The following is a 27,516-nucleotide window of genomic DNA, read 5'->3' as shown; positions in this document are numbered from 1 at the left end:
AATAGTGTATATGTACTTACATGTTATTTATTTTTCTCCCACACACTCTGATGTTATCTAGCCAGTCTCTAATTTAAAACATCAACATCAAAAATATTGAGTCGTGGGTATTTATATGTATATATGTATAAGAACACCAGAGTTTTAGGGTAGCAGTGAAGCAGGAAAGGGTGCAGTGGTTAGATGCATTGGCTCTGATGCTAGATTTCACACTAGCTTATGAACTTGGCAGGTCACTAATTTCTTGGGGCTTCAGTTTCTTCATCTATAAAATTTGAATTAAGCGTAATACTATAAGCAAAGTGATTAGCACAGTGTCCAACATATTAAAATATGTGTGTGATGCAGGTATAATAATGATTAAGAACATAGACACTGCAGCCAGGCACCCTGGGTTCAAATCCCAACTCAACTACTTACTAACATGGCAAGTTACTTAACTTTTCAGTGACTGTTCCTTCACCTGTAAAATGAGAATAATTATAGTGCCTATCTCATAGGGTTGATATGAAAATTTAAAGAGTTAAAATATATAAATACTTTATAAAAGTGCCTGGTACACAGTAAGTGTTCAATAAGCGTTAGCTATTACTCTTACTCTAAAATTGTCCCATCCAATATGGTAGCCATATGTGGCTACTGAGCATCTGAAATGTAGTTAGATATAATTGTGATGTGCTCCAAATATAAAATACACAACACATTTTGAATACTTAATATAATAAGACTGTAAAATATCTAAGCTATTTTTTTGTTTTATTTTTGTTTTTAGAGATAAGGTCTTCCTGTGTTGCTCAGGCTGGTCTCAAACTCTAGAGCTCAAGTGATGCTCCTGCCTTAGCCTCCCAAGTAGTTGGGACTACAGGCTCACGCCACTCCTTCTGGCTCCCTAAGTCATTTTTTATATTGATTACATGTTGAGCTGATAATATTATGGATAGATTGAGTTCAATAAACTATTATAATTAATTTTAATTCTTTCCTTTTACTTTTTTAATGTAGCTACTAGAAAATGAAAAAGTACATATGTGGCTTGCATTATATTTGTATTGGACAGTCCTTTTCTAGAATATAGAAATCTTAAAATGTTTATCAAAAAGAACCTTGGCTTTTAGTTTAGTTCAAAATTTGTGGAATGCTTTTTGTCATAAATCAAGAAGTATTGACAACAAACAAAGGAATCACAAAGTACTAAGTAAAGGCATTAGATTTGCCAAAGAAGTTAATACAATTTGAGGTTACATTAATTTTTCCAGAACCAATGCTTTTTCTTCATTGAAGTGTTTTGCTCAGTTTGGGGATTATATTCTAAGAGAGAAGTAGGCAATCTAGAATATATCCTTGGTAAGGCTTCTAGGAAGATGAGAGGGTCTCGCCACCACACCAAAGAAGGGAGTAACTTTGGATGGTTAAGAATAGGGACATATTCAGCCAAATGAGGAAAAGACTTGAAGGGAGGCATGATAGCTATTCTCAATTATCAGAAAGTTTGCCGTGTGGAAATGGAATTGACCCAGAGGGTTCAATTAAATCCAGGTTACAGAGAAGAATGTTTCAGCTTTAATACACACAACTTTTTAACAATTAGAGTTGTCCAAAAATAGAATGAACTACCTTACAGAATATTCAGTACTTCATCACCAGAAATTTAAGCAAAGATAGAGGTAGATACGTGGAAGACCTCCAAAAGCTTTCAAATTATGAGATTCCACGATGAAGGCTCTGCTACTAATTCTGGAATAGAGCTGCCAAATCATGCATTATGACCAGAATAACTAGAGTCCCACAGTTTTAATTAGTTTCTTAAAAGAAGATACAGAAATTCAAATCACCAGAGATAGCTTAAGAAAACAGGGGTTATTGTAGAGATATATAGGGTAGATAGGGATCTCATAAGAACACAGGGAGAGGGACAGTGATATAACTGGTCTGTTGGAAACTATGACAAAAACTGAGGCAGAATTTGCTATCTTCCTCTCAGAGGCTGCTTGATCTCTTTCTTCCTCATGTTATCTCTGCTTTTCTTGGCATCCTCACTCCATTCTATACTTGCAACTGATTGGCTTCATGTAACTTTATTCACTCATCATTTCTGTTTCCTGATGGTTTCAGCTTGCCTCTCAAGGCTTCTCTAGCCTCAGATCTACTCTATGACCGTAGGGCTTGAATTCTCCCACCTAAATGTTTCACCTTCAATTTTCCCAATTTTAGTTTTGTGAGAGGAATGATTGGTCTGGCCTTTCTTTTCAGGACAGGTCACTGGCCACGGTATGGATGGACTTTCCTTGGGTCAGATGGTTTCCACTACTCCAAAGAATTGGGGCTGGGAAATTTATTTGTGTGAGAGGGGAAGTTTCACCAGATCAGATGTGGATGGGGCAGGAAGTTATTGATATTTTTAGTATCTCCACTGAAAGATGGAGGCCATGAAGTTTATACCTATAAATTTGGAAATCCATTCAAGCTTATTCCTTGTATTAGAAAGAGGAGCCTATTTAAAAGGTTCTGGTTTGGGATTAACAGTAGAAATGTGGGTTTTCCTCTTGAATATGTTCTAGGACCTTCAAAGTGTGGTCCATGGACCAGCAGCATCAACATCACTTATGACCCTGTTAGAAATCAGAATCTCAGGCTCTGTGCCAGACCTACCAAATCAGAGTCTACATTATAAGATTTCCAGGTGATTTGAATTTACACTAAAGTTTGAGAAGTGTGGCTCTAGGATGAATTCGTTTTGTTTAGGTCTCCTAAAAATTACTAATGACTTTTAATATTAATAGAAAACTTCTAGTAGTATTTTGTAGCCATGTGAGAACCAAATGACAAATTGCCAGAAATTCTGAGTTGCTTGATTTTGTGTTTGGTGGCTTGAAATCAGGTATTGTGGGAGTATTTATATCATGGAAATTGGCAAATGGCACAAGTTCATTTCTTCTGTACTGAAGAATCAGTTGTTAAACTTTTACCATCATACAACTGGACAGTTCTAAATCTCCTAATTCAATCTGCAATTAAAATATTCTCCTGGGGGGTTTTGGATAGAGAAGCTGCCATATATGGGGGACAAGACAAAACGAGTTCCAGTCTGTCACTCACAAACTTTCAGCTTTGTGACTAAAAAACAACTATTTTAGATAGTCATTTCTTTATGAAAACATAATCTAATTCTGAAGTAAGCACAAGGAGAGAAGGGAATCTAGGAGTTGGCAATACTTAAAATCCAGATAGGCAAACAGACTGGCATTGGAAATTCTCTCAGCTGACAGCTAGACAGTTTTGGAGCTGAAACCCAGGCACAGAGTAGCAGTTTCTGTGTAGAAAGGGAAAAGATAAGAGTGCGTAGTTTCTAGTTCTAGAGACATAGCACATGAGGAAATTTTATAGCCTATATTATATTAACCATTAAATTGTTAAACAAAATAGCAACTACCAAGTTAATGTTAAGTATGGATACAAATGTTTCATGGTCTTCTGCAGAAAATGGTTTCCGAAGTATCTGGGCCAGTATATGAACATCACCTGAGAACTTATAAATGCAAATCCACAAGCTCTTGCTCCAGCCCTACTGGGTCATAAACTCTGGGGCTGGGGCTCCCCAGTCTGAGTTTAACAAGCTTTCTGAGTGATTCTGATGCACACTACTGAATTAGGAAATGTCTTAGAGTACCTTGTTTTTGTTCAATAAAAGAATCCATTTTCAACTTGAACCCCAAATGGGAAAGGAGTTTCCAGCTCAACTGGAAGATGGCTGAAGAAGGCAAAGAACACAGATCAAGAGAACTACAGGGATAGGCAAATATTTAGAAATTTTTCCCAGGGAATTAGCCAAGCAGGCCAGCAGCTGGCATTTTGCCAAGACTCCTGGAGAGTATAAACCTTCCTAGAAATCAACTGGGGAAAAGTTGCATTTTAAAGTGAACTTTGAGAAAGTGCAAAAGCATAGCCTAAAGACTTTCTGCAAATACTAATAAAAGTTCTGATATAAAGAAAATGACATTCTGGCACATACCACAATGCAAACAACATGGATCATATTAAGAAATAAGCAAATATTGGAAGAAGGGGTACTAGAACAGTCTATTCATTTTGCCTTTGTGGTTCAGAGCTCTCACCAGTTTTGTAATAATGGCATTTAATAGTTATTGAGTGCTTAATCTGTGCCAGGTACTTTAGTAAGTACCTCAGTAAATTATTTCATTATTAGCTCCATATCTCAGATGAGAAAACCAAGGCCCAGAGACGTATATTAATAGAAGTTTGCCTCAAAGTCATACAACTAGTAAGTGATAATACTGGGATTCAAAGCCAGGCGGTTTGGCTCAAGAGTACAGACGCTTAAACAAAATGCTCTGTTGCCTCTCTTCAGCGAGGAGAAACTCATTATGTATTAAATATTTAGAGGTTTGGAGTTCCCATTTCAGATTATGGGTTTTGGTGGTTTTTATAAAGTCTTTTTGTAGTTGTTATAACATCTCAAGCTAAAGAATCTCTTTATGTATTGTTAAACATGACTAGATTCTGGACTCCACCTGATTAATGCCCTAAAGTTCTGGTGTTCAGAGAGGGCAATCAGGTAAGCTGTACCTATACATGACATTGCTTTATTGAGGCTATTACTGTAAACATACTACATGTTACTCTGAGTCCCAATATTGGATATTTCAATCCTCCAGTTAGAACAGGAGACATAAAAGAGTCCACAGATGGGGGCCAACTGATCCCAGCTGTGAAAAGGGAAGGGCTGTAGAGTTTAAGGACCAGCATCTCTAATCTGGGTGTTTGTTTTGTCTGAAATGCACTAGGTGAACTTGCTTCAATTCTGGAATTTACTCTCAAATCAAATTAGTTTTTTTCATCTATGCATAGCCAAGTACACTGCTTGAGACGTGGCAGGAACTCACATATTTGTGAAAAGAAGGGCAAATGGGAGGGAAGGAGGGAGAAAGAGAAAGTAAGTTATAAAGGTAGATTCAAGTTCTTTGAATTTTTTGCATAACAGTCACAAATGGTTATGGAACCTTTGTAGTAACTGCTTAGGTATCAACAAGACAAGGCAATAAATTAGAAATCTTATTCTTCATGTAGATGAGTACTACATATAAACATGAAATAAAGCATCTGGGAAATACCTGTCTTGATCCAGTCCATTTTCCCATGGGTAACTTCATGGAAGCAAGTGAATTTTGCAGGCTTGCCATTCTAATGGAGTCACTAATTCATGCATACATATATTCATTTATTCAACAAACATGTATTGAGGGTCTTTTTAGGCCTGGTAATGTGGTATGTGCTGAGGTTACAAAAATGAGTAAGACATGATTTCTGTCCACAAAAAGTTCAGACTGGCGGGAAAAACAGATACATTGTAGCGATGGTTGCACAACTCTGTGACTATACTAAAAACAATTGAATTGTATAGGATAGATTGGTGAATTGTACGGTATGTGAATTATATCTCAAAACTATTTAAAACAAACGAAACCAGATATAACTCCTGGGTACTGTACAAAGCCAGGAAGAGGTGGCCGTAACTCAACCTGGGAAGTGAGGAGGGAGGCTTCACACACGGGTAAAGCCTGAGATGAAATCTTAAAAAAAAAAAAAAAAAAAAAAAAAAGTTCCCGGGGTGATGCGTTACAAGATATTCCAAGCAGAAGGGACAGGGTGCACGAAGACACGGAAGTGAGAAACCATGTTTGTCTGTGTGTCTTGGGGGGGATGTTGGCATGGGGTTGCAGCTGGGGAGGTAGGCAGAGACCAGAAACCCGCTTCAGAGCTGGCCAGCCACTGGAAAGTTTTATTTAAACTGGGAAGCGATATAATCCGTGATCAGATTTGTTTTAGGTAAACCACACCCACAGCTGTGACGTAATGGAAAGAACACTCAATTTTTTTCCTCCTGTCACAATAACCTGTGCGTAGGTCTCAGATCTGCCATTTTAAAACTTGTAGTGTTAAATATAAATGTCAAGTATTATTATTCAGTTGATCCTAATGGCACCGCTTGTCAGCAGGGAGAAAATGTAGGACATGTTAATAAGACTTTATGTTAAACTACGGTCGATCTTGTGCTGAGTTAAAAAAAAAAAAAAAAAAAAAAAGTTTGTTAGTGAGCGGGACACCCCCTTCGCCCTCCTTGGGTGGTGGCGAAGAGCCTGGCCAATTTTTTAAAAGTCTTTACAAGGCTGGATGTGTGGTGGAGGAAACTGCTGGGATTCCTCAGGGTTTCTGTTTTTCAAGATTTTAGGCTGGCTCCTAGGTATTCTTAGAAATTTGTTAAAATTATCGTTCTGAGCACCCTTGTAGGATCCTCAAAAAAAAAAAAAAAAAAAAACAGAAGAAGAAAAAGGAATAAAATAATTACGGCATGGCCGACAGGATCGTATTTTCCTGAAGGTGGTTAAGCTGCTGTCTTACAGGAACCACAAGACGGCGGGTCCCGGGTAGCACGGAGGACTGACAGTAACACCGCCACGCCGGCGGTAAAGCCTATTTTGATCCCCGCCCTGTTCCTCTTGCTCCTCCTAACCCCTTCCCCCTTCGCCAATTCCGGTACAGAACTTTAAAAATATTCTTCCCAGCTGAAACGTAGGACCAATTTCGTGAACGCCATCCGGAATGGTCAACATGGCGGCGGCCGTAGGGTGTCTCGGTAGAGGTAAGGCAGGGTGTTGTCTTGCAGGGAAAATAGCTCTGGCACGGAATTTCCAGTTGCAGCAGAGTGCAAACCGGGCTGTTCTAGGCGCATGTCTGCTGTGGATACTCCACATGCCTCGTGATCTTTCTGAGCTTTAGGTTCTCCAGAGGGTCCTACTAGTTACAAGCGACCTTGTCAGGGATTTCAATTCCTGGAACCGTTCACGTCGGGGGACTGGGGGCGCGGGGAAGGGGATGCACATTGACACCCTCCAGCCACCTGTGGGGACTGCAAAGACAATGTTCTATTCCCGATACTGGAGATGTGGCTGGAGTTTGATATGTGAAGTGAGTTATGGTAAGGGAAAGGTATAATAGTATATTTGAATTGCTTTCGTCTGTAAACTTTAACAGTTTTCAAAGTGCTTGTTGGTGCTTTCTGAATGACATCGTTGCAGGCAATTCCAGTTCTTCAACTTTTAGACGTTGTCTAATTTGGATCAATGTTTATCATTTGGGGACTAATTCTGTAGCACTTCTGGGTAGCACCTCTTTTCAGCAGTTAATAAAGGCCAATTCGTTATCTAGGATGACAGCCCTTGTTTGTACAATGCTTTTTTGATTTCGTTATGTTTTTGAAGCGCAATGATCTATACTGTCATTTAAATTAGGTTTTTAAGATAAGTGGCAGTGGAAAGACTGAAGCTTGCTCTCCTAGGCCAGTGATTTTTTTTTTTTTAATTTAAAACACTGCATCACAGTTTTCTTTTTGAGCTTCTCACAGGAAAGCTCAGTGGCAAGACAGCCATTACTTGGGATCATTGTTAATTAGAAGTTAGGGATGCCAAGAGATCGCCACAGACTCTGATGACCAAGGGAGCAAACCAAAATGGATATTGTTACTGAAAAGAGGTCAATGGCATATATTTTCATGTATCTTTCATGACAGAAATCACATGAGACAAAACCAAAGAAACCAAAAAAAAAACTGAAGATTATCATTTTTGTCACATTTTCTTTTCTTAGCTTCCAGGATACCTCATTCTCTTAATTTTCTTCCTGTTTGACCTGTGTTTCCTTCTCCCATTACTTGTCTAGTTCCTCCTCCTCTCTTCAGTCTCTTTCCTTCAAGTGTCCCAGGAACTAGGATTCTATCCATCATTCTCATCTGTTCTGTATCTAAATTCACTCCTTCGGCTATCAAATTTATATCTGCAGTTGGTACCTCTCTCCTGAACTTTAGATTCTTATACTCATCTGAGTATTCTATTATAGATCTCCACTTGGATAGCTTATCAGCACCTCACAATTGTTTAAAATCAAACTCATTATCATAGCCTGCAGTCTTTCTCAACTGATTTGATGTCAGCTCCATCCTTTCAGTTGTCCAGGCTAGAACCCCAGAATATCCTTGACTCATCTCTTATTTTTTTTTTTTTTAGATAGGGTCTTGCTCTGTTGCCTGTTCTAGAGTGCAGTGGTGCCGTCATAGCCCATTCCAACCTCAAACTCCTGGGCTCAAGCTATCCTCCTGCCTCAGCCTTCCAAGTAGCTGAGACTGAGACTACAGGTGCATACCACCGTACCTGGCTAATTTTTTTTTATTTTTTTAAGAAATGGGGTCTTGCTTTGTTGCCCAGGCTAGTCTTGAACTCCTGGCCTCAAATGATCCTCCTACCTTGGCTTCCCAAAGTGCTAGGGTTTCCTCTCTTTTTTTCACACTTTACATTAAATAGTTGGCAAATCTGGTTGGCTTTTCCCTCAAAATAAATCCAGATTCTGACATCTCACTACTCCACTGCAACTACCCTGTTTCAAGCTACTACCATCTCTCACCTGGATTTCTCAACAGGTAACTGTCAATAAATAGTGAAATTGGACCTTTAAGAACTTAAATCCTGGCCGGGCGCGGTGGCTCACTCCTGTAATCCTAGCACTCTGGGAGGCCGAGGTGGGCGGATCGTTTGAGCTCAGGAGTTCGAGACCAGCCTGAGCAAGAGCGAGACCCCATCTCTACTAAAAATAGAAACAAATTATATGGACAGCTAAAAATATATATAGAAAAAATTAGCCGGGCATGGTGGCGCATGCCTGTAGTCCCAGCTACTCGGGAGGCTGAGACAGGAGGATTGCTTGAGCTCAGGAGTTTGAGGTTGCTGTGAGCTAGGCTGACGCCACGGCACTCACTCTAGCTTGGGCAACAGAGTGAGACTCTGTCTCAAAAAAAAAAAAAAAAAAAAAAAAGAACTTAAATCCTGTTACTCCTATGCTCAGAACTCTGCAAAGCCTTTCCATTTTTCTAAATCCAGACTCCTTAGAATGGCCTATAGCTGTACTGTCCATTTTGTTAGCCACTATTGAGCATTTCAAATGTGGCTAATCCGAATTGAGTGTGTTCAGTACATAATAGATTTTTGAGGGCTTAGTACTACAAGAAATGTAAAATATCTCAATTGTATTAATATTTTTCACATTGATAATGAAATATTTTGAGATATATGCTATAATAAAATATATTATTAATGTCACTGTTTCCTTTTACTTTTTTATTGTGTCTGTTAGAAAATTTAAAATTACACATGTGGCTCATATAATTCCATCACTGGCCTATAGTCTTCTACATCATCTGGTGCCTGTCTTTTCCCACCCCCCTCCTCCAGCTCCCCTCTCTGACTTCTCTAATTCTCCTCCTTCACACTCATTCTGCTCTAGCCACACTGGACTCCTTGTTTCTTAAACATATCAAGAACACTCCTGCCTTGGGATCTTTGACCTGGAACACTTTTTCTAGATATTTACACGGCTACTTTTCTCATTTTTTTTCAAGTCTTTTTAATGAGGCCTATCTTAACCACCTTACTTAAAATTGCAAATGACTTTCCCCCTGACTCAATCCCTTTTATACTGTAGTCCCTCCCTCCCCTAATATTATGTTTATTGATATTGTCTTCCCTTCACTAGAATGTAAACTCTATGAAGATAGGGATTTTTGTCTGTTTTGTTCATTGATGTATACTAAATGCTTTAAGCAATGCTAGCCAATGTTTCATTGGCACATTCATTGTTGAATGAATGAATGAAGAACTAGATCATCAAAAAAATGTCCCCCCTTCCATATGTTGTAATGGATAATATTTAAAATAATTTGAATCCAGTTTTTGCTCTCATTTTTTTTAAATTCCCTTCATTCAACAGATGTTTATTGAGTCTCCATTTGCCAAACACTCTGCTAGGTGTTAGAGATTTAATGGTGAATGAGCTATATACATTCCTGTCCATGGTGCTTACTATCTATTGAGGAGCAGACATTAGTTGGATAATTATTTCTTTAATTACAATTTTCCTAAGTGCTGTGAAGGAAAAGTACAAGATCCCATAAGAGTGTGTATGAGAGACATAATCTATTCTGAGTCTTCAGGGAAGACTTCTGAAGAAGTAATGTTTACGTAGAGTCCCTGAAAGATAACTGGATTACTATAAAGTAGCTATGTGAAGGTGGAGCTGAAAGTGGTAGGGGAAAATGTCACAGATGGAAGGAAGATTTTTCTATGAAATAGGGTGTGTTCGAGTAACAGATAGGAGGTAGGTGTATTTCAAGCATGGTGAGTATGAGGGAGAATGGTGTTAGATAACGCTCACTAGATAGGTTAGAAGTAGCTATTGGAGTACCTTTGGTAAGAATTTACTTTGTTCAAAGAGCCAAGTGAAGCCATTCAAGGGTTTTAAGGACGTGAGATTTTCATTTTTAAATGATCTTTACTAATAATAGGTGGAAAAGAAATGGAGAGGGACAGGAGTAGTAGAAGAGAGAACAATTTGGAGGCTGTTGCAGTAATCCAGGTGGTAGATGATGGTGGCCTGTACTATGGTGGTTGTAGAGGGAAGGCAAAAACTAGATGGGTAAGATCTTCTAGGGAGAGTGAGGATTATACAGTCAGGTCAGAAGACAGTTTAGGATTGATCCCTGGGGAACTCTAACCTTTCAGTATCAATTATAAGAGAATAACCTATTAATAGCAAAGGAGATATAGTAGTTTCCATCTCATTGCCAAAGGGTGGGAGAGACTTAAGAATGAGTGCAAATTTAGATAGGTTCATAAGTAGCTCAGGAAGTTCTGAGGGCTGTTTTCTCCGAAGTAGCAAGTGAGGTTATCTGCTAAGAGTGTGGGGAGAAGAAATGTTTTAAAGGATATAAAATAATACATGTGGACAAATTGACTACAGAGATATTGAAAATACAGGTATCATGGGCTAACAGTACTACATAAATAGTGGTATTTTTGTAATTGGTTTCTTTAAGTCTGTAGCTGTTTGATAGATTTCTACTGAGAATTTTAATTTCTGGTTGTCATGACTGGGGATTCTAAATAGTGGTTGATTTTTTTATAACAGGTTGCAATTGATCTGTTCAAGAAATTTTTGTTTGTTTCCCCAAGAGAATTATTTTGGGATCCTCTAAGGTTGTTGGGTTCTTGTTTAGTACAATTAGAATTATTTGGTCCTAGCACTCTGGGAGGTCGAGGTGGGCGGATCGTTTGAGCTCAGGAGTTCGAGACCAGCCTGAGCAAGAGCGAGACCCCATCTCTACTAAAAATAGAAAGAAATTATATAGACAGCTAAAAATATATGTAGAAAAAATTAGCCGGGCATGGTGGCACATGCCTATAGTCCCAGCTACTCGGGAGGCTGAGACAGGAGGATCCCTTGAGCTCAGGAGTTTGAGGTTGCTGTGAGCTAGGCTGACGCCACGGCACTCATTCTAGCCTGGGCAACAGAGTGAGACTCTGTCTCAAAAAAAAAAAAAAAAAAAAGAATTATTTGGAACTATTTGCCAAGCCTTGAATGGATAATTGCTTGTTTCTTCATTTACCATATGTGGTTTTTCAAAATAGCCAGTTTCTTTAAAAATGTGGAGCATCTTCTCCTAGTCTATTGCATACCAGAACTGGATCTTTTCATTTATTTCATTTTTTCTTCCTAGCCATTTTATTCCCTTGTGGCTTTTCTGCCCCCAAAGAATTCCTAGCAATAGGTCTCCTACACTGTCTCATTTGTCACTCCTGTGTGTTCACAGAATTCACAGTTTTGGTGATTATCTTGTACTTCAATTTGGAAGATTAGAGATAAAATTGAGTTGTTAGGCATGTGGCTTTTTTTTTTTTTTTCAGAGATTCGCTCTGTCACCTGGGCTGGAGTGCAGTGGTGCAATCATAGCTCACTGTAACCTCCAGCTCCTGAGTTCAAGCGATCCAGCTCAGCCTCCCAAACAGCTAGGACTACAGGCATGTGCCACCACGCCTGGCTAATTTAAAAAATTTTTTTGTAGAAATGGGGATCTTGCTGTGTCACCCAGGCTGCTCTTTAACTCCTGGCCTCAAGCAATTCTCCTGCCTTATCCTCTCAAAGTCCTGGGATTACAGACCTGAACCACCATTTGCCTGGCTGGCATGTGGCTTTGATGACATTCTAGAGCTGATAAGGAGGAGTGGGCCACTGGAAGATTTGGAGATGTGCATCTCTAACAGATGTTACATTGAATGCAGGGGCCCTGAGGCTGTAATTACCTTAATTTGTTCAAGGATAAGAACAAAGGCTCATAGTATATTTGTTTTTATAGTTCTGTAGCTTTCCATATAGGAATATGCCACAATGTATTTATCCATTCCATATCCACTGTAGATAAATGTTTGAGTTCTTCCCTGTAGTTCTGCTACTACAAACAATGGTATGATCATTCTTGTGCATGTCTTAATACATGTGTGCAGTATACACACCTAGAGGTGGAATTGCTGCATCATTGAGATGTGCATACTCAGCTTCATTGGGTAATGCCATATTGTTTTCCAAAGTGGCATTCCAATTCACACTCTTACCCTTACTTGACATTTTCAGCTAACCTTGACTCTTTTTTTAAAAGTTTGCCAATCTGATATATGTAAATTAGTGCTACATAAATTACCTGATCTACAAAGTTTTATCTGTCTACAATAAGATTAAAACACTACACCTTTGATTGAGAAAGTTTTGTGAAAAAAAATATTGACAGCTGAACCAAACAACATATTTAGTGATGTGATTGATTTTCACGCTGATGTAATCTTACTTTGGTTGCAGACCTAAAACAGGCCTACTGATCACCCTTTAAGTAATGCTGATATAAAATGATACTTTATTGTGGTTTAAATTTATATTTACCTGATTACTAATGAGGTTGTACATCTTTTCATATATTTATGCATCATTTGTGTTTCCTTTTCAGTTAGAAGCCTGTTCATTTCTTTCATTCATTTTTTAATTGAGTCAATTTTTACATATTCTGAATATTAATCCTTTGTCAATTATACATGTTGCTGATACATCATCCTAGTTTTTGGTTTGTCTTTTCATTTTCTTTAAAGTATATTTAATACAGAGGTTCTTAACACTAATGTAGTCAATTTTTGGTTAGTACTTTTAGATCTTGTTTGTGAAATCCCCAAGGTTTCCTCCCTAAAGGTCATAAAGATATTTTTCTATAATCTGAAAGCCTTTAAGTTTTGCCATTCATGTGCAAGTCCATCTTGATTTTATTATTTTGTGTGTGGTGTGAGATCCAGATATGGTGCTGGGATCCAAATATAGTCTTTCCTTTATGGAAAATTATTTGTCTTAGCACTACTTACTAAATTCTTTGCACAGTGATTTGCAATAACATCTCTGTTATATTTCAGATATCCATATATGCATGGGTCTAGTGCTGGGCCATTTGTTGTTTTATTAGTCTGTCTTTCTAATCTTGTGCCAGTACCAAAGTATCTTAATTACCATAACTTTATAACAAGTTTTGATCTCTGGTAGAGCAAGTCCTCCACTTTGTTCTTATTTTCAAAAGTACTCAGGCAACTCTGTAAATGTATTATCTATTTTAAAAATGAAAAAATAAAATGTAAATTATTTTTAAAAATTCAGAGGTACATATACATATTCCCTAATAGTAGAGCTCACATACTCTTTTGAGCCTGAACTAGATTAAGGTTAAAATAAATAAAGATAAAATTGTTTAAATAATAGATGCATTTCCCTGCTTTTAGTTTTGAGAATATTAATATTACATTTTTTAAAGAATGATTAAGAATCACAAAATATTGTGATTTGAAAATACTGATTTTTAAAATATAAAAAATTATGACTATAATGATTATTTAATGTTAATATTTTATATGTTTTTCTTTTTTAAGTCTTGAGACATCATCAAAGGCATTGTCTTTCCAAGATGGTTTGTCAGACATCTCTTTATCCTTGTTCTATAAACATTCACATGCCCAACAGACATTTTGCTGCTGCTAAGAAGTAAGTATTTATTTTTTAGTTATTATTTCATTTGCTACCATTTAAAATTTTGGTTAAAAAGCATGCTTAGTTCCATAAAGACTTACATGGACATACAGTTGTAAAAGTTTATCGTCTTTGCCACTTTGACCTTATAATCCTGAAGGAAAGATAAGACATTATAATATTTAACATTTATTGAACACTGACATTCAATAACTGACTTAATCCCCATAGCAACCTTATGAGGAAACTATTGGTGTTATGCTCATTTTATAGAGAGGAAAATCATGGTACTAATAGGTTACATAACTAGCCCAAAGTCAGAGAGCTAGTAAGTGTTAGAACTTGAATTTGAATCCAAGGAGTTTAGTTCCAGAGCCTAAGCTTTTTCCAGTATGCTATACCTGCCTCTTTAGGACAGAACCTACTGTTACAATTAATGAATTTTAATTAAGGTGTACTATGTGTGTTTGAGTATGTGTGTTTATGTGGTTCTTTTTGCTCTTTAAATTACATTTTTTCCTCTTAGGCACTTTTTATAGATCAAGTGTTCTAGGATTACCTGTACTATGATTAGATAGTAGAATTTCAGATTTGCATAATATATATTAGAGTTTAAATTCATATTGTTTAATGTAGAGTTTGAACATGTGAAAACCTAAAGGAATGAAATTTGTTCTTCCAACTTCTGATCACCAAGAGCAGAAACTGGTTTCTTACTGGAATAAGAACTAATGCTTTCTTCCCTTGATACTGCCACCATCTTGTTGAACTGAATGGCAGTGTGATAGCCCAACTGAAATATGGCACTGAAAGGCAGATACTGGCTAAACTCTCAAGCTCCTATCTTGTAGCATCTGGTTGCAGGGCACAGCACTAATTGTTGTTTTTCCCAGGTGGCTCTGATGTTAAGGAAATATAGAAACAGAGGGATGGTAGTTTACATCATCCTTTTCCTGAATGCCTTCTTCCTTAATGTCACCATTTTTGAAACTGAAGAAATGTCTCAGAGGGAGTTATAAGATGCTGAAAAGCTGTGGAATAGTTAAAATGTACACAATGCTTTCTTTGTGCTAGACACTATACTAAGCACACTACATATATTAGTTCATTTAAGCTTCCTATAATGGCTCTATAAAGCACAGATACTATCCTAAGTGTTTTACAGGTAAAGGAATGGAGGCCCAGATATTAAGTAATATGTCCAAGGTTACATAGCTAGACTGTGTTGGAGGGTAGGGTCTGAAAAGCACATAGAGTTCAATCTATAAAAATCTTACTTCATGACCATATTTGCTAGAATATAGTCCTTAGGTTATGGGATGCCCAAAATGAAAACTAAAGTGTGCAATGTTTTTGGTGAATTTGTAAATTCTCAGTTGTTTAATGTATTCTTGTTTCTATAAACCTAACTGAATATCTGGCAACTGTGCCACAGTAGTCTCTTTTATTTATTTATTTATTAATAGCATACTTCGTTGAGCACCTACTACATGCCAGGCATTGTGCAAGGTGCTGGTGATGTGAAGATAATCACATGTTCCCTTCCTCTTCCCTTGAGAAGTAGTAAGCTGTCATAGTTGCTGTCATAGTAAGCTGACAGCAACATAAATAATTGCTTTTTGTTTTTAAATTAATTAAAATGAATTAGTTAACCCTGTGAATAGATAAAAGGTAGTCATGGTAAACAATTAAAAAAGTATAAAGGGTATATAGTAAAAGTAGGTCGTCTTCCCACCCTTGTCCTTTAGCCACTCAGTTGCCATGGTTTGTGCATATATAAGTACATGACTATATTATTTTTTTGCATAAGTGGTGTATACTATGCACCATGTTCTGCATCTTGACTGCTTTTAAGTTAACAATGTATCTGGAAATTGTTTCATATGGTGCTATTTAGTCATTGTAACTATATTTCATTGTGTGAATGTACCATAATTTATGTAACTATTTCCCTACTGATACACATTTATCTTTTCAGTCTTTTGCTATTACAGATGATCCTGCAGTGAATAATCAAGCATATAGACCTTGTCAAATTTGATGAATATATTTGTAGTATAAACTCCAACAAATAGACTTCTTAGGCCAAAAGATGTGTGCATTTATAATTTTGATAGATAGTGCCGTCATAGATATCTTGCCAATTTATATTCTTACCAGCAAGTATTATTAGAATGTCATTTTCCCACATATGATATAGTCAAATTTTTTGATCTTTGCCAATTTAACAGGTAATAAATGGTATTGTTATCATTTTAATTTATATTTTATTATTTTTGAGGTTGTATACCTCTTCGTATGTTTAAGAGACATTTATGTTTTTACTGTGCATTTTCTGTTTATGTTCTATTTCCATTTTTTGTTGTTGCTGAGTAGGAGGTCTTTATAGATTAGCACATGTCTGTGATATAACTTCACTTTACTGTTTTGGCTGTCATATTAGAAGAATAGGACCAAGTGCTATGGGATCACAGATGAAAGTTCAATTAATTCTACTAGGGGAAGAGTAGGGCAAGAAGTATTTGCGCAGGGTCTTGAAAGACAGAATTTTGCAGGGGAATTGGGTGAAGTATTTCAGTGGCGCAGGGGCATGAAGGCAAATGATATGGATATAAATACAGTATGACATGCTTTGAATACAGGATGAATAGCGATGTGGCAGAAATAGTGCCTGAATTCTTGTTTGTTGTTGAGAAGTTGGAGGAGTACTGCTTGTACCAATTTATATCCCCACCCAGGAGTGAGCGAAGAGTGTCCAGTTTTACGCATTCCTAACAACCCTGGATATCATCAATCTTTGTGTTTCTTCACTGTATTTCTGATTTACGTCTTCTGCTTGTTTTTCTGTTGGGCTGTTTATCATTTTCTTTCTGTTTTGTGAAAGTGTTTGTTTATCAGGGCTATTAATTATTTTAAGACTATTTTATCTTGAAATTTTTCATTTATTCTCTAGAAATTTTTCATTTTATATTTTCCTAAAATTCTACTCCAGTACAATTTACAAGTACTTTTTGCTAACCCAAAAAGCCTAGTACAAGAAATAGGCATATTTTAAAAAAACTATTCAGAAGCAGATGATTTTTTCATATCTGACAGTGAGTTATTTAGTAGCTTGATGAGAATCATAGTATTCAGAGGTTTAGTTATACCTTTATTTTTTAATGTACTGACTATAATATACTAAAAAATAGTTTTCTTCATGGGTAGTTTTTTAAAAATCAGGATCTGAGATGGGGCAGAGAGGCACAGGCTGGCTTCTCTCTTGTCTTTGTCATTCGGGGTCTCCCCACTCCCCTGTGTCTGCGCAGTGTATCCTCTATTTGCTAGTAGCAGATCCTAGTTTAAAAAAAAAAAAAAAAAGCTCAGTAGGTTATCTGAGTCTGTTTCTGTCTTGACAGTGGGTTTTTTTTTCTTGCTTCTTTGTGTACCTCCGAATTTTTTTTATTGAGTGCCAGACATCTTGGGTAGAACAGTAGAGACTGAAGTAAATAGTATTCATGCCTGCAAACGGGCTTGCCTCTTCGTGTGTCAGAGCGTTGAGTCAGTCTAGTCAGGGGTTGAGCTAGGGTTTGGTTTTGTCATTGCCATGGTTACCACCAGCTTCAAATTTTTGTACAGTTATCTTGTGCTTAGGGTGGGGGCTGGGTTGCTGGAGGGTTTTTCTCAGTGTTCCTGCTCCCTGCTCAGTTTTCTGTCTTCCCTGCGCAGCTGCGCCACAGAGGGGAGTCACCCTCTATACTCTTGCCCCCTCCCCTAGCAGTAGACTGCTGTTGCTTATTACTTAGTGCTTGCTAGGCTGGGGATGGGTGGTGGGAGGGATTCTCTTGTCTAGATCTAGCCTTGGTCTTAAGCAGGCTCAGTGTGACTGGAGCTTGGGGATGGAGCATTTCTGTCCTTTTCCCCATGGTACTGTGTATCTGTTGCAGGTCTCGTGGGGAAGTATCCTGGCCCTTCCCTAGCTGGATTGGTATAGGATACTGGGTTCAGGACTGTTTCTTGCCCTGCTTCCAGGGGTAGAAGTTTCTGTGGGGATATTTTTTCTTCTTTTTTCCTCCAGACGCAATGGGCATTTACCTGTGCCTTTGCCTCCATGCCCGCACCCTCTGGGGAAGCTTTCTAGTCTGCTGCCCTGCTCCGGTCTTTCCTGGGAGCATCTGGTAGGAGGTGCGTGGAAAAGAGCCTGTGAATTGAGTGTGAACCCCCTGTGTGTCTGGATCTCCCAGGGGCTTATACTGTCGCGTTAGCCCCAAGATTTTAGCTGATTGTTTCTTACCTGCTTGCCTTTCTCTCATGTTCTGCCACAGGGGAGGCTGTTGGGGGTTGGGGTAGGGACTGACTCTCCTTGGATTTCAGGCTACTTGGTTTATCCAGCTCTTTCTCTTTGTTAATGGTCTTTCCAGCTTTTACATTTTAAGTGAAAGCAGAACTTGTGCATTTAGTTTAAAAGGTAATGAATAAACCAGCATCAGAGATGTTGGTGAATTCATTTATATGATTACACTGAGAAATAAGAGTTCCAGACATTTCCATTCCATTAATATATGCCCTAGGCATTTTCTCTTTAGTTTTATTGAGTTCAGTTTAGTTTGACAAGGGTTGTATGATTTATGTCCCGCAAATTTCTCAATATAAAGGATTCTTCAGCCTTAGAAGGACTTGGTCTGGTCTCTTGGGCGTCACAGATTTTTTAAATCTTGTTTTATTGGGTATGACCATGGATTTATTTTTTCTTTCATGTTTTTGGAGGTGGGGACAAATGAAGCAGGGAGAAAGTTATTACTTGAGTATAATCTCTTACTACTCATTTAATCTGTGTGGTTTAGTTACCCAGGTAACTGCAGCTAACTTCTGTTCTCTTTGATTTAGATTGCCAGGTGCTTCTTCTCCACCTTCCCAAAAATCTTTCTAGTATGATTTATTTTATTCTCTGGGAATCACAGCATTTACGCTCTCCTGATAGAGCTTGTTCACATAAGCTCTGAACAACAAAGTTCTTCTGAATGTGAATCTTGTGAATAAAGATAGACATTTTTTGGAGGGCCGTGAAAAACAGGCTGCAGGTCTGTGAGGTTATTTATTATTGAAGGAGTTTGTTCAATTGCAGTGTTTTTTCCCCAAAGAATGCATTCTTCTGAGAGTCCTATTTGATCTATGTTACAATGATGTTATACTTTTTTTGTTTTACAAGTATTTTCACTGAACCACTTCAAATATTTTGTGAAACAAGTTCCAAAGTATAAATAAATTGCTCTATACCCAACTCAGTCTCTTTAAGTATCAGACTTTTATTGGATTTTGCAAATATTAATTTAAAAAGTTTTATTTCAGCCTCTGAGAAGTTCATACTAATTGCAAATTCAATACACAGGTTCAACTATGATTGAAAATTTAGTGGTGAAATCTGCGTTTATTTACTTCACTTATGTGAAATAAGTCTGGAAGGCACAGCTAAGACATTTTGTTTATTTTAAATAGGAGAATTTATTCCTTAGATAGGCTCTCCAGGCTCCTCCTCCTTCTGGCTTCTCTGCTTCTTTACTAAATATAAAGTAAAAATGTGGTTTCTCCAGTTTGGAAGGTTTCAGTACTTGTGGAGTCCTTCCAAAGTAGCTATTGTGATGTGTTACATCCATCCACTTGGGCACTTGCTTAGACTTGTCATCAGTCCAGAAGGACACCTGCACCCCATTAAAAATGAACATTGTCATTATCTGCTATTCTGTTGAATTACTCATTAGCTGGGAGGATACTATTACTAGTGGTAGTAATAAGGATTTATTGAGTGCTAAAAGTGAGAATGGAATTATGTGTTGGATTGGCTTTTGAGGTCTTTTTTTTTTTTTTTTTTGAGACAGAGTCTCACTCTGTCGCCCAGGCTAGAGTGAGTGCCGTGGCGTCAGCCTAGCTCACAGCAACCTCAAACTCCTGGGCTTAAGCGATCCTACTGCCTCAGCCTCCCGAGTGGCTGGGACTACAGACATGCACCACCATGCCCGGCTAATTTTTTCTCTATATATTTTTAGTTGTCCATATAATTTCTTTCTATTTTTAGTAGAGACGGGGTCTCGCTCTTGCTCAGGCTGGTCTCGAACTCCTGACCTCGAGCGATCCACCCGCCTCGGCCTCCCAGAGTGCTAGGATTACAGGCGTGAGCCACCGCGCCCGGCCAGAGGTCTTTTTAAAGAAATTTGTTCTAATGTCATTCATTTCTTTCACATAAATTTTGTAGGACCCCATATTTGTTTTCTATTGCTGCCATATAACAAATTACCACAAACTTTGAAGCTTAAAACAACACAGATTTTTTATTTTACAGTTATGTAGGTCAGAAATCTGACATGATTCTCACTGGGCTAAAATCAAGGTGTTGGCAGTTCCTTTCTGGAGACTATAGGGGATAATCTGTTTCTTTTCCATTCCCAGGTTCAAGAGGCCACCTGTATACCTTGGCTTGTGGCTCCCCTCCCTCCATCTTCAAAACAACTGCAGATTGCTTGAATTTCTCCTGTGTGATCTTTTCATCTGTCTGCTGCGGCTGGGGAAGGGGAATGGCTCTCAATTTTTAAGGATTGATGTGATTAGATTGGGCCCACATAGATAATCTAGGGATAATCTCTCCATCCTGAGGTCTTTAACCTTAAACACATCTCCAAAGACCTTTTTGCCATGTGAAATAATATATACACAGGTTCTGGGGATTAGGATATGGTTATCTTTGGGGGCCATTATTCTACTTACCATAGAACTCATTTTTCCAGAATACTATTTTACTAATTTAAAACTTTTATGGTTTTAAGACTACAGGTATGGTTTGAATTAATGCTGAGAAAATTATATAACTTATAGTTCTTTTTTTCTTAGCTTCAAACTTTTACCTACAATTACCTGTTGAATGTATTTTCTTAGATATTTTGTAAGCACCTTGTTAGCTTTTGCTGTAACAAACCACTTCACAATTATTTATCATTGCCTGCATATCTGTGGGTCACTGACCTAGGCTGGGTTCAGATGGATGTCTCTGATGATCTTGGCTAGACTTACAAGGTATCTATGAGTTTAGAGGTCAGCTGAGAATTGTCTAAGATATAATAGCCTAGGGCTCTGTGCAGGCAGCTCTGTTCCACGTGTCTCCTATCCTCGCTCTTACCTTTGGGTAGCCTAGGCATGTTCTTCTAATGAAAATGGCAGAAATACAAACATAAAAGTGGAAACAGATGAAACTTCTCATGGCCTAAGCTTAGAGTAGGGAAACCGTCACTTCTGCTTTATTCTGTCAGCCAAAACTAGTCACTTGGCCAAATCAAGGGGCTGGAAAATATACTTTTTAGTGGGAGGAACTGCAGGCACTTAGCAAAGGGGCTTGAATGGAGAAGGGGTGAAGAATTGAGACCAGTGATACAATCTGCCCCACATGCAAACTCTGTATACCCCAAACTGAACTCATCTCTGTGACTACCTCCTTTCACTAGAAACCTGTTTTGCTTTATTTCCGGTGTTAATCATACTACTCTATGCCTAGTCACTCAAGCCAGAAACCTAGGAAAGTATTTTAGAGTCTTTTCTTTCTCCTTTCTCTATCTTCGATATTCACTATGTAAATATTTCTCGAATCTATCATCTTTTCCAGCCTTATTACCATCACTGCTCTGGTTCAGGTTCTCATTATCTTTTTGAGAAGAAAGGGAGGGAATAGTCTCTTAATTGTCTCCCATCCTACTTCCTTCAGATTTATACTCTACCTAAAATACAGGCATTACTCCTGCTCACTGACTGCTCATTGCCTCCAGAGTAGGCCCTCTGTGATCTAGATTTTCCAGCCTTATCTTCCACTCTTGCCTGCCTTCTACTTTACCCTTTTATTTTAGGAGTCAGCAAACTATGGCCAATTTTAGAACATTTTTGTTGCCCTCCCAAAAAAACCCCATGCCCAGCAGCCATCACTTCCCATTCCCTCAACCTCCTCTCTCAGCCCTAGACAACTAACTGCTAAATCTATTTTCAGTCTCTATAGACTCTATAGACTCTTGTTATTTTGTATAAATGGAAACATACCTGATCTTTTGTGACTGGCTCCTTTCACTTAGGCTTTATGTCTGTTGTAACATGTATCAGTATATCATTCGTTTTTATTGCTGATTAACATTCATTATAAGGATATACCACATTTTATGTTTCCATTCATCAGTTGACGGAAATTTGGGTTGTTTCTACTTTTTGGCTATTAGGAATAATGCTTCTATGAACATTTGTTACAAGTTTTTGTATGGACATATGTTTTCACTTTTGGGGGGTATATACCTAGGTTAACTCTTCCTTATCCTTCAAGAATTGACTTTGAGGTCATTTCTTCCAGAACTTTTCCCTAGCCTCCTATGCTGAATTAACTGTCTTTTCTGTAAGGTTCTGATACTGGTCTCATAGTATTTACCACGTTGTATTGGCATCAGTGCCTTATTCAATTTATTCATGACTGCAAACAGTACAAAAGTTCACTTAATATTTGTTGAATTAGAAAAACTGTAAAGCAATCTATGCTTTTGAATTAAAATAAAAATTTTTAATTTTTTCTCTGCCTTGTGTACATTAGCTTTTTAAAAAAAGTCTCAGAATACACATTGATATAACTAATCTTGAATTGATCTTTTTTAAGGCCTGCAAAGAAAACAAAAAAAAATGCTAAAGACAAAGAACCAGATGAGAAAAAAGAGGACATAGAGAAAATAAAGTCATACCGGTACATGGAAGGCGAACCTGAGGATGATGTCTATTTAAAACGGTTATACCCAAGGCAGATATATGATGTGGAGAAAGCTATTCACTTACTTAAGAAATTTCAAATTCTTGACTTTACTTATCCAAAGCAAGGTGTTTTTCTTGATTTGACATTGGATATGGCACTGGGAAAGAAGGTACGTAGACTCAGTTAAAATAAGTTTATTTGTGAACAGTGGCTGTATGAGTTAGTGTTTCTTAATGTTTCAAATTATTGTCTGTGTAATTTTTAGAAAATCTAATGTTCTTTCTGTATTTTAGTATGAAAAATATGGTTGTTTTTTAATTTCCCAAATATAAAATATTTTGAAAACACTCTGGAGAGTTGATGAACATATATCTCCTATTTCCTGAAAGAGTCACTAGTATAAATTTCAACAAAAGTAGTGTTAAGTTAATTGAGATGTTACTGTAACTCTGGAAAATGACTTAAGCTTCCTGGGTGTCATGTTTCTTCTCTATAAATGAGGGCTTTGGATTAGCTCAGTGGCCTTCAGATTTGTTCCTTGGGAGTCCCAGGTTGAGACTAAGTTTGCATGGGTGGGGTTCCAAGCTCCTCTCTCTCGCTTCAACCAGAGCCTCTCTGCTTTATCGGTTTACATATACGAGTCTACAGAAGTCTATTGATTATAAAACTCTAAAAGCAGGGAAAACACTAGATTATTATTGAGGTCTATTACAGCCCTTAATTTTGTAAGCTTCCTACTTAAGAGATTTAGTTTTTTTAGAAAATATATTTTAATTTTTATTCTGAGGATGCCTTTTTTGGCCAAACTAGAAGTTGTAAGTTTTTAAATACAATTTAACAACCCCAACAACAACAATAACAGAGCACCTAGGAGGAGGCAGTATAGTATAGTGCTTCAGGACATGGGTTCTGGAGTCAGATTACAGTATGTAAGGACCAGAATCCTGCCTTACCTTTTTTGAGTTTGGGTTTCTTTGCTCTTTGACCTTGGGTTTATTGCCTAACCTCTTCAAATCTCAGGTTTTTCATCTCTTTATAAAGGGAGCTAAAATGTTTAGTTCATATGGTTGTAGTGGGGATTAAATGAGATAATGCATGTAAAGGACTTAGTAAGTGCTTAATGATAACAGTCAACATTTACTAAAAACTTTTCTGTGTACCAGCCACAATGCTAACTGCTTTGCATGCATTTTTTCATTTAATTCTATAATACTGTCAGAAGAGGAAGCTGAGGCACAGAAAATGAAGTAACTTGCTAAAGGTCATAGGATAGGGGCAGAGTTAATATTAAAACAAAGATCTGTCTCATTACTTGGTTCTCATTTATTAGAAATAGTTTATACCAGCCATGTTACAATTTCTATTTTGACTATAGTGTTATGTTCTTTTATTTTAAAAATTTTGTAGTGTTCAATCAAGATGATCGCTTTCTCAGTCAACTGTTAATGTAGTTTGTAACAATGTCTTGTAGGACCACAGGCTTCATTTCATGTATGGAAGCCACTTGTAAACTAATGACATTGAAAAGATACTATTGTCTTCCTAAGGCATTTTTTTGTCCTTCACAGAGTTGCTTGTACAACAAGCCAGTGTTCTGCAGAGGATGTTATTATTGTGATAGCTTACCATTGAAAAATTTACTGCAACTAGTTGTGACATGTTAATGGAAAAGGAATGCCAGTCGATAAAACTAAGTTTCATGGCTGACATAAAGTGTGCTTAAGAATTTATGCCTTCTTGTCTGAAAAGAAATCCCCAAGAAGATGTCTCTACTCAAAGTTTTTCTAAAAATATTAATCTTTCAATCGGTTTTATTAGGGGACAATCCCTTTTCTCTTTCTTCCAAACCTTAAAGCTACCCCCAGACTATGCAGGGCCTAGAACTTGTTTCCGTGTGAGTCTCTCTAAGAGATCTGAACCTCAGTTCTTCTTAGGTCCCTAGTCAAAATGATTGACCAGATTGGTTCTGAGGCCCTATAGAATCTGTACCTGTATTAGAATGCCTCAAATGCTTGCCATTATTTATTTTGGATTTTCAATTGACTTTCCAAATAAATCTGAAAGTGGTGGTGGTCCAGGTTGTTTCAAAGTAGACCCACTCAGAAGAACCATTTAGTTTTGGCAGTCTGTCTTGGATTTAGGGTTTACATTTCCTGATCATTTAGAGCCAATGATGGCAATTAGGGGTTACCTACTGGGCACATCAGCTATATATTATCTGTTGTTCAGCATGTCTAGCTGTATTCATGTCCTTCTTGATGGTGTTAGAAGTTTACATGTTTTTTTTTTTTTTTTTAAGAAAATTCAGGCCGGGCACGGTGGCTCACGCCTGTAATCCTAGCACTCTGGGAGGCTGAGGCGGGAGGATCGCTCAAGGTCAGGAGTTCAAGACCAGCCTGAGCAAGAGTGAGACCCCGTCTCTACTAAATATAGAAAGAAATTATATGGACAGCTAAAATATATATATATAGAAAAATTAGCCGGACATGGTGGCGCATGCCTGTAGTCCCAGCTACTCGGGTGACTGAGGCAGAAGGATCACTGAAGCCCAGGAGTTTGAGGTTGCTGTGAGCTAGGCTGACACCACAGCACTCTAGCCCGGGCAACAAAGTGAGACTCTGTCTCAAAAAAAAAAAAAAGAAGGAAAATTCAATTCAAGGTAGCAAACATTTATTGACATTCGTCAGATGGAAAGCATTGTATTAGGTGCTGGAAAGATATAGATATGCAAACACACTCATAATATTTGAGAGACTATGATGAATGACGTCGAGATAGAAGCCAAATGCCATGGGAGTACAAAGCTGGGAAGAAAGATTTAGATTTTTTATTATGGTTTCTCAAAAAAGAAATTTAATCTTTTGTGCTTTAAAATCATAATCAATGAATACTTCTGGATCAATGGGAGGACATATGGTAGAATTAAAACACTAAAAATATGTCAGTTCTGGTTTTGATAGAATATGAGAGATATAGAAAAGATGAACTTTTCATAATTATTTTTCTCCTGTTGTATATTTAGAAAAAAGTGGAGCCATTTGCCAGTGTTCTTAGGTTACCATACCCATTCTCCTCAGAAACCAATAAAGTTGCTGTATTTACATGGGTGAGTAACTTTTGTCAACTATTTCTCTCTCTCTCTCTCTCTCTCTCTTTTTTAAGAGATCACAGTAATCAATGATGAGAACAACTGAATAAAAAGAGAAAATCTTAACATTCACCTAGTCTCATTTTCCCCATTTGGAGCTCAAAGCAGTTAGATTATTTATTTTGTTATGTCACTAGTTTGAGAAAGAGCTAACTTAGAATGTTAATCTCATCATTACTAGTCCATCACATTGTTTCTCACAAGAAACCAAAGAGAAGTGTGGAATTTATTCTACTAACTCCTTCCTACTCAAACTTCCTTCCCCAAACAACAATAGGATTTTTGTAAAGCAACGGGACCGCTTAGTGCTTCAGTCGCTCAGAAACTACTACTTTTAAAATATGTAGTCTGGAAAGTTAAGAAAAAGTCAAGTATATAGCAAATGTAGTAATAAAGCACTTTGTCAGTCTTTTTGTATTATAAATGTTGGCTTATGTTTATGAATTTGTTTTATGATTACCTATAAACTAAATTTATTTTGAATATCTTGAAGCATTTAGTTGAAAATTGTATTTTCAATTAAAAATAAAAACCGCAATTTTTATTATGAACTGTGATGTTATTTCTGACAAAATACTTGAAAGCAAACTGAATATGTTTAAAAATTGATATTTCAAACTATTGTGTTTTGGTAGAATGCATCAGAGGTTAAAATAGCAGAAGATAATGGAGCTGCTTTTGCAGGAGGAACTAACCTGATTCAGAAGGTACAGTGTTGTTTTCATGTTCATTAGGTATAGAGATTGTTCTGTTATCTTTGCCATCCATTGGTTTATTACATGAAGAACGTAACCACTAGGCTCAGATCTCCTGATAAATGTTTAGTAGGGCTTTATGAGAACAGGGAAAAAATTTTCCTACTTTTTTCAGTTTCAAAATCAAGGTAAGAATAAACTATCCAGAGAGGTCATATTGAATATACTTGATTTATATTAGAATTTTTTTTTTTGCTTCCTTTTTGTCTATGAGAGTTTTGTGAGTAGATGGGAAAGGGCAATATGACTCTGGTTTTCAATGAGAGATTTAAAATGAAATCCAAAAGGTGGCACACATGGCTATCTCTATTCATGTTTTGAAGATCAAACATTTGTTTTGCTTTTTTAGAGTGAAAGCATGATTCACTTAGTAGACGACAAAGTACTGAATCTGACCTCTATAATATGGTGCTTTTGGTTCCTCTTAACTTTTACCCCCTAGTCAGTTCAGAGTGTTATAGGCTCAGCATGGTAGAGACAAATGATTATGTAGCCTGCCTTTAGAAAATAACAAAGAGCTTGTACAGCCTGTTTGAAAACAAGAACAAAAAAATTTTTTTAAGAGTTTGGAAGAAGAGGCATGGCGTTATTTTTGAAAACACAAAAGATTTTCCTAATATTCTCCAAAAGTTTCTCTTCTAAATATAATCATTTGGATTATGGAATTTTGGAGGATGGGGAGAGACAAGAAAAAGTGACTTGAAAATTTATCCTTTGTCTGATATTCATATTTCCATCTGGGGAACTTTTAACTGGGCTTATCCTTTGGGATATACAACAGTGCTTATTTGTTTTGTTCCACCTTAAAAATATTGTAAATTTGGGTGGGGATTCTGAATTTTTAAGATGAGTCTCCAGAATGATTTCTGGGAGCAGAACTAGTAGAAAATAGGAAGAGATTATGCTTTAATAGGAGTTCTAAG

General features: G+C 37.2%; 1 protein-coding gene across 1 annotated transcript in view; it reads left to right on the top strand.

The window, feature by feature from the left end:
• The first annotated feature begins 6,608 nt into the window (after positions 1-6,608).
• The window catches only part of MRPL1 (mitochondrial ribosomal protein L1), a 56,717-nt gene continuing 35,809 nt past the window's right edge, over positions 6,609-27,516 (top strand). The window contains exons 1-5 of the mRNA XM_069457543.1: positions 6,609-6,658; positions 13,854-13,965; positions 22,601-22,859; positions 25,713-25,796; positions 26,474-26,545. Of these exons, the coding sequence (XP_069313644.1) occupies positions 6,619-6,658; positions 13,854-13,965; positions 22,601-22,859; positions 25,713-25,796; positions 26,474-26,545 (567 nt within the window). The 5' untranslated portion in view covers positions 6,609-6,618. The remainder of the gene's footprint in view (positions 6,659-13,853; positions 13,966-22,600; positions 22,860-25,712; positions 25,797-26,473; positions 26,546-27,516) is intronic.

The sequence above is a fragment of the Eulemur rufifrons genome, chromosome 24 (assembly GCF_041146395.1).
Source record: "Eulemur rufifrons isolate Redbay chromosome 24, OSU_ERuf_1, whole genome shotgun sequence".
Classification (NCBI taxonomy): domain Eukaryota; kingdom Metazoa; phylum Chordata; class Mammalia; order Primates; family Lemuridae; genus Eulemur; species Eulemur rufifrons.
Note: the sequence above shows the minus strand (reverse complement) of the source record. Positions and strands in the feature narration are given on the sequence as shown.